We start from the raw sequence: 13,341 nt of genomic DNA on the forward strand, positions 1-13,341 counted from the left end.
GACCTCAGGAGGTCATCTAGTCCCACCCCCTGCTCAAAGCAGGACCAAACCAACTAAATTGAAAAAGGCTTTTTTCCCCCCAAAAAGGAAACATTTGCAGAAATGTTTTTGACTTCATCTAAACATTCCTGCACCTGCAAAAGAGACTTAGTCCATCATTCTCCCACTCCCAGAAGAAAGAGAGAAATGGGGAAGGAACTATGATTCACAGAGTTCCAATTTCTTGCTGGATCTCTTTGTGGGGTGGCGGAGCCATGTGCCACCCCATGTTTATGGCTTGTCTGATCTAAATTGAAATAGCATTTGAGATTAGGCCATATAGCATAAAAACGATCACATGTCCTAATATCTCTTTCCCTAATGAATCACAAATTTAAGAAAGGGAAATTATTTAACAAGTAATGTGAGGAGAAATTTAAAACTTTTGTTATTTACATTATTATTATTGTTGTTCTTGTGCTAGATTTTTAATGTAGCACCCTAGGGTAATCTTGCATTCTGCCTTGCAAATATGTAATTTAGGAATCTTATTAGTTTTGATAGGAATTTGTAATTTCTTAAGCTCCACCATCCAAAAGCATCCTGTGAACCAAGGTGTAGGTAACAGTCAATATCTAGTAATAATAGTTAGAAACTTAGGAGTGAAACTCATTAATATTCAGAGGTGCGATTCAATCTAATCAGAATGGGTTATTGTATTTCATTTAAATTAAAAACCTACAGGTATTCAGAAATGAAAAAAAATGTTTCTGGCATTTACCCTTAGGAGTTATTTTAATGAGCTTGTGCAGGGTAAGCTTCGAGCAGCATTTTGTTTTGTTACCTTGAAACATTGTGACAGAACAGAATTGATAAAGGCAAAGTGGCAAAAGGCTTAATAATGATCTCTTAAATCATGGAGACAGAAATCTTGGATATACTTTTGGATGAGTTAAACTTTTGCTTGAAGTAGCCTGCTTGATCCTTAAATGGCAAAAAAAACCAATCAACTCCTGAAATAGGAATTTAATTTTTGTTTATTAAAAAGCCCACTGTCATTTCAGATAGCACAGGAGAAAGGTGTGCTCCAGAAATACGTGTGCTCCTGGCCCAGATCAGATGACTGAGGGCTGTGTGTCTCTGTTTGCATATATTTCAGTGATAGGAGTCAGGAAGAAGCAACACCAGTCAGCCAATATCTGGATATATCCGTGATGATTAGAAAAGGGTTTAGCACAAGTCATTCTGAGCCTTAAACTAATTTGCCATGAGTGTTCTCCATACACAAAAGAACTTTGAGGGACTCAGGGACTGGTATCCTGACTATGAACATTTCCACAATTATATATGAGATAAAAATCCACATGCTTCAGGGCATAAATCTAAACCTAACTGATGAAGGGAGGAAGAAACTCCCACTACAGTAAATTATCCATAGTTGTCCATTCCAAGCAGAGCTGAGTGAAATTTTTTTAGTGAACAGTTTCTTTACTAAAAAATGCATTTTTCAGTCAAATGAAAGCATTCGCAAATTCAGGTCACATTCAGTGAATTAAAATGAAATAAAGAATTAGCAAAAGTCAAAATGGTTTGTTTTGACATTTTCAAAATGAAATGTTTCAAGTTTTCATTTTGAAATTACCTTTCCTTTAAAAATCAAGCTAGATTTGTTACAAAAATGCATTTAAAGGGGGTAAGAAAACCAACCAGAATCAAAATGAAAAGAAAAAAATGAATTTTTTTTCAGTTTCCGTTGAGCAAGAAAGAACTAAAAAATTCAGCTTCAGTTTGACTTGAAACAATTCTTTTCTGATTTTTTTTTGGTTCTGCCACTAAACCGAAAAATATTCATTCCACTCTAGTTACAGGAATGCTTGCACCTTCCCCTGAAGTGGCTGCAGCTGGTTCCTGTCAGAGAAAGGACATTGCACTTGATGGACCACGGATCTGACCCAGTGTTCCTGTTTCTCTGTGACTGTGTACTTGACTTTAGCCCTTTAACTTTTAACATGTTTGAGTATTTAAGATGTTCAAGCCCAAGACTTAAAGAGCTGTCCTCAGCTTCTGCAAAATGATTTATTTTCTATTGATAGAGCAGCTGTCTGAAATTTTGTCCAGAAATTGTTTTTTTAATTTATTTGGGTCTCGTGTCAAACTTTTTTTTTATCACTTTTCACTTGTTTTAACGGCAGCATGAGTTTTGGAGATCATCTGAAAAGCTTTGATTCTTCACTTTCTTCGCAAAAGTATCAGAGACCAGGCTGCGAGGTCACACTGCAACTCGCAGAGTGCACAACCCGTTCCAGTCAGTAGCGCTCTGCTGGGTTGGGCTCTCTGTAGGCAGAGGCTGGATGGGTTGGGAGGTGGAAATCTACCCTCCCAAGTTGGTGCCAATGAGCAGGGCTATGATGTTGGGGGCTGGAATACTAGCTGCAGACCCTTTGATCATGGTCATTTCCCTGGATCCAGTTGTAGCTTTCTACACAGACCTATACAGAGCTAGACATCCTTGCACAGCACGTAGGTTTTGGGCAGGCACCCCAGTGCAGTCAATCCACTCTCCAACGTACCATTCCTGTTCAGAACTTAGGTGATTCAGAAGGCTTTGTGCTGGCCCTCTGTGCCAGGTGTGAATTTCACCCAGTATCCATGTAATTCAGCAAATTGTCCTATTTTTACTATAAGCTACGCTCATAATAATAGTGCCCTCAAAGCCCTTTACAAAAATAGGTATATTTCTTATCCTCATTTTACAGATAGGGAAAACTACAGTGCACAGAACTTAAAGGATTTGCCCAAAGTCACACAGTGGTTGAGTAGGATCCAGGTCTCTTGATTTCATATCCCCTGCTCTAACAAGTAGGCCAAGCTGTTTCTCATAAATAACATTCAGTTTACAATATATTATGCCATCAGGTCATTTTTATATTGTCTCCTGAGTAGTGTAGGTGAAAGAACTACTCACATTTCCTAGACTACTTGCCCAGTAATACTGCAACAGCTGATGTTATGGTCCCTTGAAACCTGAATCCCAGAGCATATTCAGCTCCCTCCCTCCTTGAGCAAATAGCTGCAGTAGTGCAGCAAAGAGAATGGGATTTGTTCAGTCTGTGTGAGAGAAAACCCAGCACAGAAGATCATTTGTTAATGGCAAATCAGGACAGCAGAAAATAGGAACTGGAAAAAAAATTCGGAAAGGTTTTAGGATTTTTTTTAACAGGCTGAATAGTTTAATATGCTGACCTATATTTCAGATTAAATTTCTATTTAGAGCATTGACTAAAGCCCTTTGTTTTTGTTGTAACAGTCATTCTAATTAAGAGGTCACCTCAAAGTAGTAAAAAGAACACAAGGCAGTAAATATCTGTTGCTAAGACAATTACTGCTGCATCCCATCATACAGTCTACTGCTCTGCTAATAATTGTTCTCCTAATTTAAGGACTGAGCCTCCTGAAGTCAGTGTGAGTATTGCTACTCACTTAAATTGACTAGAGAAGGGCTATGATATTCATTTATGTGTATTGATGTAACCAAAAAACGACACATCTTCTCAAGGAAGCTAAAAATGTCAGCGTCTGATAGGTCACTCTTATTTCAGAGTCACAGAAACCTGAACAATGGCCAGTTTTCCTTGTAGGGGTTTTTAGCACATTCAAGTAGATCAAGTCTCTGTTATCTAATGTAACCAACCCCTCAGCTGTCTCTCCATGCAAATCAGTGGTGTTCCACAAGCTAGTCATTCAAGAGGGCAGGAAGATGCTCGTGCCCCTACATCCCCACAGGAGCTGGCCATGCTGCCCCTGAACACCATCAGACCAAGCTGGAGCACAAAACAAAATGCTGATCTCAAGCTGTGAACTCAGACACCCATTTGGCAGAGGCATGTGCCACCACCAGCAGACTATCAGTCCAGCTTTTGTGTTCATTTCTGTAACGTATGTAATTGATTATTTTGCACTTCATTGCAGATTCACCCAAGAACCTAATAGCGTCTCCTGGATGAGAGAACCACTGATTTACAGAGGACAACATATTCAAAATGTAAACCATCTCAAGCATTTACAAGCCAAATGGATTTCTTATTTGCACTTTGACTGTTGACCAGATAATAACAGTGGCTTTACTGTGTGAAATAAAATATTCTATGGAAATAATGCCCCAGATTTTTGACAACAGAAAAGAAAAATGAAGAAAAATGGTTCTTTGGTAAAGTTTTTGTGATGATGAAGTATGAACAATAGTCTTATACGTTTGGATCTACAATTTACTTTATACCATTTAAAAGTATAGATATAAATATATATGATATTTTGAAATAAAGCCTCACTCTTCAAGAAATTAAATAGTACCACACTTTGCTGGAGCTGCTGTAATACCGGTTTTTAATGATCTGGAATACACCTACCAGTTTCAGAGCAGTCAAAAGGGAGAGCAAACCCGCTGCAGCACCAGGACACCTGGAGCTATCAGAATCATGAAGATGTTGTGTCAAGAGCTTCCTTTTTCTTTCAACAGAGTATTGGAGAGAATTACGTTATTCCATTTTCTTGTGTTCTGGAGGCTTTTCCCCCCCTTGTGCAATACTAGCATGCTGGCTTTACTTACATAACTATACTTTATACTTAACAATGATGAGTCTATCCTCTTCCAGGAAAATATTTTTAGAGCTATTAGATATTCCATGAAGAAGAGAAGGACAACTCTTGAATAAAATACAGTATGTATTAAGAGTTTATTTGGCAGAGTTTGGTAGACTGCGGGCTGCCTTCTTATTAAAGGTGTACTACAAACAACGTCTTCAGACTTTGTAGAGGTGGCATAGACTCCAGTGAAAATATGATTGCTAACTCCAAAGTTTTGCATTGTTTACTCGAGAATACAAAAACTGATTTTGTTTCTTAATGTTTGATTAAGATGAGTTGGGATTTGCACAAGGTTTGATTCTTGCTAGCACGTCTGGGTTGCTGCTGTCTTAGTCCTTCCTATAGACAAACTTGCACTGTTTAATTAAACTGGTTTACTTAAACCGATGAAACCCCTCGTCTGGACCCTCTTATTTCAGTCTGAGTGGCTTATTTTGGTTTAGCTTAAACCTAATTCACTGAAGCTCAACTGAAAAAAGCAAAAATAAAAGGCGTACTTGTGGCACCTTAGAGACTAACCAATTTATTTGAGCATAAGCTTTCGTGAGCTACAGCTCACTTCATCGGATGCATTCAGTCTACTCTGTCAACTGATATAGGACACTCTTAAAACAAAATAAGAGTTACCATGCAGGGGTTTGTGCCAGTTTAACAAAATCAGTTTAAATTAACACCTTTGATTAAAGCAATGCAGCTCTCTGTGTAGGAAAGCTCTTAGAATGATTAGGACAGAGGTAGAACCTCAGGGCCGGAATTTATGTTTGTGAATATTTACTCACATGAGTAGTCCCTTTAGTGGACTTGCCAACGTGCATGAAGGCTACACAGTCTAGCCTTGGGTATTTGTAAATTGAAGAGGTGTATGGAAGTGAAGAAGGCATTTTATCCAGTCCCACTTTCTCTTCTTTAATATTTTCAATTTCCTTTCACCCTAGTTACCTGTGTCTCACAAGACCGCCTTCACCCAGACTAATCAGTTTTAATCCAGTGTAGAGTAACAGCTGAGCTCGCTGACCCAAAGTCAGTCAAAATTATCCCACCAGCTTTCTTCCTCCTCTAGGGCAACCACTTCAGCACCTGATATTTCAGGAGGTGGAAATTTGTCACTGTAATTACAGGGTGTATTAAAGCAGCAGTGCCAAGCGTCACACCAGATTCCACATGGACTTTATATGCTGGTAACTGGAGTGTTGAGCCTCAAAATAAAAATGGATGTATTGCTTTGTAAGCAGTAATTTACCACTCTCCCCTTTTGAATAGATATTTGGCCAGTTTCTGTAAGATCAAAACATGCCTGAACACCTTTTTACTCGGGTGTATTTTGAGATCAGAATCAGGCCATAAAAGTTAATGCTGGTTTTTTTCAACAGTCTTCCTCCCCTTCCCCACCTGCCCATTTTACTTTTAGTCCAACAAATACCTTTCCCCGTCACTCTTGTCAATAGCTCTTAGGGCTGAGCCCCGAGATCCTTGCTCAATCAATCTCCTATTGAAATCAAAGAGAATTTGTCATCATAAGGCCTGAGGTCTTGCCTACATGGGGGGACAAATTAACTAACAGTGTGAATTAAAAGTGGATTGGTTAAACTGAATTAAACCCATGTGGATACTCTCATTCAGAATTAAAGTGGCCTTAGTCTGATCTAATTTAATTCACTTTGAAACTGAATTAAAGTAAACTGTATTAGGCCACTTTAATTCTGAATGAGAGTATCCATACAGGGGGGTAATGCAGTTTAATTAATCCACTTTTAATTCACACATTCCGTTAATTGAGGCTGACTTTCCTGAGTGTCCCCATGTAGACAAGCCCACGGGTAAACACCAAGCAAAGACATCTGGATTTGGCCCTTAGGAGGACATCCACTCTCCACTTCTATGTCCCTGGAGATTCCCCTGGGTAATAGAACAGATGTGGCTCAGCTATGCATGGGAGAGTCTAGATAGCGGCATGAGTGTCTTGCACCAGATGTGCTCCCATTGCACAGCATATAGACCATCGGGGCTGGGAGTTCTTGTGTGGCAGTGCCCAGTGGTCAGGAAACCTGGGCAGGTCCAGTAATCTTCTGGTCCTCTGCCTGTCTGGGCTGCAGAGATCTAGATCAGCCAATAAAATGAAGTAGCCTAGTGGAGTGGCTCTGTGGGTGCTCCAAGCCATGGTTGGGAATTTCTTCCCCCCTCCTCCCATTCTCTTTGCAGAGAGACTCACCTCACAGTCACACCTTCAGGCTGGGTAGTGGGTCCCTGGGTTTAGCCCTCAGAAAATCAACTGGTAAGAGTGCTGCCATGAGCTGAATGAGTGGGCCTGATTATGGTCTCAGTTACAATAGTGTAAGTGAAGAGCAACACCACTGAAGTAAAGCATCATCACTATTTATTTGTACTATGGTAGCACCTTAAAACCCCCCAGCTGAGATCTTTATGCTAGGCACTATACACCCACATGATAAGATTCAGTCCCTGTTCCCAGAGAACTTCCAATTCAAGTGGAAGAGGCAGACAAAATGTGGGAGACAGAGAGAGCCCTATTTTGCACATGACAAACGGAGGCCCAGAGCGATTAAGTCTGTCCAAGTTCGCACATCAGTTGAAGAGACAGGACTCCGAACTCATTAGTCTTAGAGCAGTGCCTTAACAACAAGACATCTTTTTTGCAGCTGTAACTCAGATTAGAATCTGACCCGTTTAGCTTGTCTCCCAAACCTAAGGTCCAAGAGTGAGATACTTGCCATCTTTTGTCTCCCGTGACCTGAACTCTGATTGAGCATGTAAAGGTAACTGTAATGCTTGGGTCAGAGGTGGATTACCATTTTGTGGGGCCCTGGGCCAGAGCAAGTGCGAGCCCCTCCCGACCTCTTCCGCCTCCAGGTGCTCCCTTCCCCCCACTCCTCCGCCAGCACTCCTACCGGGGAGCAGGGTTGGAGCACGGGGGTGGAGTGGACTCAGCCCCCGCACCCAGATCCTGCTCCCCAGCAGGAGTGGGTCGGGGCATCGGGGCACCCATTTTTCCAGGGCCCCCCAGTTGGCCGGGAGCCCTGGGCACAGGCTCTGTTGGCCTAGTGGCTAATCTGCCACTGGCTTGGGTCAGCAAAATTTTGCTTACTGAAGGACGAAAATACTAAGTCTGCTAAAATTATAGAGAAGGAAATATTGTTTATAAGAAGCAAAGTTTCTTGGGCATGCTCATGATTTTGTCTTTGCCGGTTGGCAGCATCAAATATCACCCCACCAAATTCATTAAACATCTGCAATTCTTTGAAGTTACTGCAAACCCTGCATATCACATGCAGTATTAAGAAATTTCTGTTTCAGTTAAAACGATTAGGAAAAAAATGAGACCATGACCATAAGATCATAAGAGCCATAATGGGTCAGACCAAAGGTCCAAAATAATGACTAACAAAATGCAAAGTCAAATTAGGATGCAGGCAACCTTCATTTTTTCAATGTACCCTCCCGAACAAAAAATTCCGACCAGCCTAGTGGCACAATGATTGCATATTTCAGTGATATACAGGACAAATCTTTGTGTATTGGAAAAGTCTTGGAGTTCCTTTCTTCCTTGGCTGATGGAATAATGGTTTTTTGAGGGCATGGTTCTCTGGATCCTCATGAGAGTACATGAGTCATGCCATTCTTTGCACATCCATAAAGGAGTATTGACAACATCCTAAGAGGAAGCTAAAGTTCCTGCTTTCTGGCATAGGTACAAACACAGTGATGCCAGTGGGAGGGAAATTAAATATTTGTAAATGTACTGGAGATAAATTTTGACTTGTGTCAGCGTTTCTTCTTCAGATATGTGAAACATGAAGCTGTTGTTTAAATCTAATGTGTACAAGTTGGAGAAACGTTTAAAATATGGTTACTACCATCTGCCTATTGATTCAGATAATTTAAATGATGTACTTTTTATCCAAAATCTCTGGTAATAAAGAGCTCAGTGTGGTATGATTTTAATGTTGCTTTCAGAATGCTATCTACTGTCTGTCGATACACTTGGAATACAGGAGGTGGGGGGGGGGGAATCAGGGGCCAACATTATGACCTCGCATTATAAATGTGGTGGTAGGAGATGCAGCTCCTGTCACAGGGAGATGCCTATGTAAAAAATGTTCAGAGTAAAAAAATGTACAGTGATTGCTGCTTTGTGTTATCAGAAAATATTGATTGGCCACTAATGGACTTTTTCAGGTATAGTCAGAAGCTTATTGCTGAGTATCTTTTCCTATTATAAAATTATTAGCAATGTTTCTAACTGTCGTAACTGGACACACGTTACACTTCATATGACAACGTTCTCAGAGGAAAATAGTCATTTTCTGGGATACTGTTTTGTCAACATATCATTATAATTGATATATGCGTTATGGAGAGTATAACCAGGGTTTGCACAGGAAAGTATATGAATCATTACATAAAGCTGACAGGTTTTTTTTTCTTAAGCTGATAGAATGTCACAATATGAGTTTTTATTTTAGCAATACCTCAGTCACATTCCATCAAGCAGGGTTTGGAGCTTGCCTGAGGGAAACGTGTTTCGCGCCTTTATTTGGTATTCTACGTATCTTTATCAGATGCACCAGAGATCACATTAGAATTGTGTGCAGGAATAATTTTCAAATGGACCAAACACTACAGCTATGCAGGAAAATTGATTTAAGTCTTTAACTCTGTGGTCAGAAGTCCACCTACCTGTGGTCAGTTAGAATCCAGATTGTAGGCCTGATTTGGATCTCATATATGTATAGACACTCCCCTGTGGCGCTCGTCACCTTGATATTGGAACATCCCACAAATACTAATGGATTTATACTAACACCACCACTATGAGGCACAGAAGTGTTATTATCCTGTTTTACCGATGGTGGACTCCAGGCACAGAGAGAGCCAAGGACACAAAGAGAGTCTATGGCAGAGCCAGAAGTGGAACCCAAGTCCTATCCCAGTGCCATCTCTTTGTTCACATCAGTGTAATTCCATTGACAACAGGGTGCTGATTTTCACTAATGTAATGAAGAGCGGAATCAGGCCCGTTAGCTGTAAGATGTGGGGGAAAGTAATCATTAATTAATGAAATGTGGCAAAGAGTGCTCTACTTGGGGTCAATTCATTAGAAAGAGAGAGAACCATTTGGGGAAGGTTTTCTAGTAGACGGTGAGCACAAAATGAGTGGAGAAAAATTGAGCTCCCACATCACAGTGTCCAGAACCACTAACTAATAATATTAGGAGCTTAGCAAAAAGCCATAACAACTGGTGACAATTGATAACTACAAAAAAATTCCATTATTTTGAACAAACATACACCTGTGGCCATTCACCAAGTCCATTTTTTAGGACTTATTATTGCAACTTATGGAGTAAATCTATTTCTTTGACTGCAGGAAGCAAATGTCTCAAACATTGTGCCTATTTACAACGAGCGCTTCTTCCAGCAGATGTTATTTGTCAGAATTTTAGAATGTATATGCTATTTCAAATGCACATGCTCCTGAATTTGACTCAGCCAAAATCAATACATGTAGTTAAGCATTAGGTTATGATCTGTTTCCCACAATTCACATCCCTATGATCAACACAGTCAAAAGCATTCCAATGATAGGCCCCTTTTTGCTTATTGTTTGCTATCTCCGTACAATGTTTTGTTGTCCCTAATTCATAAACTGTTTGATTTGCCAGCTTTTAAGATGACTATTGCTGCTTTCAGAGGTGAGTTAAAGATAAGAGCTTTAAGGCCTACTGAGGACAGGACCAAAACTACCACAGCCTAGAATATTGCCTCCTGCCTCTTCATTTCCTCTTTCCTTTTGTTCTCATTTTATCTCATCCCCTGTTTCATGCCGGTTAATTATTTTCATCCATCTCTATTAGTCTTTCACCACTACCGCTGACCCACAGACTAAAGAAAAGCAAATTGCTGCAAAGATCTGATTGGGTAAGTCATCCACCCAACAGCAATGATTTATGTGTTCTACATTTTTTTTTTTTTGCTTTTGTACTCTACTGGGCCTCACTGCAGATGCCATGTCATCACCTCCCAGTCCTTCCCCCATTAAGTATTTAATGGCATGACCACCCAAGCAGAAACAAAAGGGGTGGGGGGGCGGGTATGGCAGAGGTAGTATTTCATTCCAGCAATCCCTGGCTGAGAGAATGCCCCTTGGTAGCCATTGTCGCTGGGCCCAAATCACAACTGACTTGAAGCTGCTCTAACTTGCACCAAAGACCAAACTGGCCACTGGTTAGTCCTAGCTAAGGGTGTTGTAATGGTGGTGGCTCCCACTTCTACTTCTCCAGACCTCCTTCTTTGTGTATCTAGTTCAGCCTGCCCAGACCCAAGAACTGAGACCATTGACTGCCATACAGTTACTCCTGATTTACACCAGTATACAGAAGATGAAAATCTGATTTTTCTCCATTTGATTTGACTTGATTTTCTGGATTTGAAACAGAGAGAAGAGGGTAGAATTTAGATGACCGATGCCTTACAACATGCCAGCGTTGCTCTTAGTTGGGAACCCAAGTCCATAGGACATGTCTACACTATGCATGAAAGTCAATCTAAGCTACGCAATTTGACTTACAATAATAGCGTAACTCAAGTTGACGCAGCTTAGATGTACTTACCACGGGGTCCACACTACGGGACGTCTACTGGAGACACTCTCCCATCAACTCCACTTACTCTTCTCGATCCGGTGGAGTACAGGAGTCAACAGAAGAGCGATCGCTGGTTGATTTTGTGCGTCTTCACTAGACCCCCTAAATCACCCGCCGATGCATCGATCGCTGCAGTGTCGATCCTCTGGTAATTGTAGACAAGCCCTAAGTGATACTGATGTTTTCCTAGTTTCACTTACGTGGATTTGTAGCTAAATTTTTCTCTGCAAAGCACAAGGATCAGATTGTTAAAGATATTTAGGTATCTAAAGAAGCAGATAGATGCCTAGTGGGATTTTCAAGCACTTATGTGCCTATCTCCCTTTGATTTCTTGGGAGTTAGATACCTAGGTGCTTTTCAAAATCCCATTAGGCACCTATCTGTATTTTTGGGTACCTAAATACCATTAAAAATCCAGCCCCAAGTCTCTTGGCCTGATTAGGATCTTATGTACGGGGATGTAAATGAGGAGCAACTCCTTTGAAATTAGCATAAAAATGGGAGGAGAATCAGGAACTCTGTTTACAATCTCAGCAGCAGGTGGTTGGTTTACTTTAGACATTGCATTGATCATTTGTTGCCATTTATAATAAATGGGTCTGTCAGGGTTCCCTCCCCACTCTGAACTCTAGGGTACAGAGGTGGGGACCCGCATGAAAGACCGCATAAGCTTATTTCTACCAACTTAGGGTAAAACTTCCCCAAGGCACAAACTCTTTGCCCTTGGAGGGTACGCTGCCACCACCAAGTGATTTAACAAAGAATCAGGGAAAGGACCACTTGGAGTTCCTATTCCCCCAAAATATCCCCCCCCCAAGCCCTTACACCCCCTTTCCTGGGGAGGCTGGAGAATAATATCCTAACCAATTGGTTACAAAGTGATCACCAACCCAAACCCCTGGGTCCTAGGACAATAGAGAAATCAGTCAGGCTCTTAAAAGAAACAGAACTTTATTAGAAAGAAAAAAGGTAAAAGAAGCACCTCTGTAAAATTAGAAGTGAAGCTAATCTCACAGGGCAATCAGATTTAAAAGACAGAGGATTTCCCTCTGGGCAAAAACTTTAAAGTTACAAAAAGAAAACAAGGAATACACCTGCCTCTCAGCACAGAGAAAAATCACAAGCCAAAACAAAAGTAAACGCATTTCCTTGCTAGTACTTACTAATTCTAATGGAGTTGGATTGCTTGCTTTCTTGATCTCTCTCCGGCAAGCACACAGAACAGCCAGACAAAAGCCTCCCCCCTAGACCCCCAGATTTGAAAGTATCTTGTCCCCTTATTGGTCCTTTGGGTCAGGTGCCAGCTAGGTTACCTGAGCTTCTTAATCCTTTATAGGTAAAAGGATATTGTGCCTCTGGCCAGGAGGGATTTTATAGCACTGAATACAGGAAGGTTGTTACCCTTCCCTTTATATTTATGACAGGGTCTAACATGGATCTGGTGTAAATGGGTTCAACCCCACCCGCAGCCATAGAGTTTCACCCACATACACCAGGTCGCAATTTGGCTCTGTATATATAAGCTTTACCATAATGACTTGACTTTGCACCACAGCAGAGGGGTGCAAATAAAGCATGCCTCGCGGTGGGAGGCGTACAAGCTTTCTGTAATTCCACATTCAGAGTGTGGAGGAAAATCTCTTCAGAGCTGTTTAAGTGGAGTGATCAAGCCATGGTGCTTTTCAGTTCATCAAGCAGCTTCTTTTTCATTTAATACAGTATTCAGCTCAGCCTCCCAGCTCTTGAAGACGTGTGCAACTAAGTAGCAACTGCCCGCGGAATAGAAAAGCACCGCAGCCTGGACGTGTGCCTTGAAGAGCCTCAGAGCATCTTATTTTTTTTTCCCCTTTTCCAACTTGACTTCTAAGAATGGAAGGCCTCAAAGCAGCATTGAACTCTGACTAGATACAAGCAATGAGGAAGCATGCCATTATCCTAATTGGGATGCTCTTCAATCTCTCTCTCTCTCTCCTGAACTGACAGGAGGGACAAGTCAAAACCTGGGAGACAAAGAAAAATGTAGACACTGCCTTAGGGAGAATGGAAGGCTTGAAA

At 41.1% G+C, this 13,341-nt stretch overlaps 1 protein-coding gene across 2 annotated transcripts in view; it reads left to right on the forward strand.

The window, feature by feature from the left end:
* The window catches only part of TAFA1 (TAFA chemokine like family member 1), a 351,097-nt gene extending 342,458 nt beyond the window's left edge, over positions 1 to 8,639 (forward strand). For both annotated transcript variants that reach the window (XM_074957447.1, XM_074957446.1), the window contains exon 5: positions 3,949 to 8,639. In XM_074957447.1, the coding sequence (XP_074813548.1) occupies positions 3,949 to 3,966 (18 nt within the window). In that variant the 3' untranslated portion in view covers positions 3,967 to 8,639. The remainder of the gene's footprint in view (positions 1 to 3,948) is intronic.
* Positions 8,640 to 13,341: the final 4,702 nt, after the last annotated feature.

Source organism: Natator depressus, chromosome 7 (assembly GCF_965152275.1).
Source record: "Natator depressus isolate rNatDep1 chromosome 7, rNatDep2.hap1, whole genome shotgun sequence".
Taxonomy (NCBI): domain Eukaryota; kingdom Metazoa; phylum Chordata; order Testudines; family Cheloniidae; genus Natator; species Natator depressus.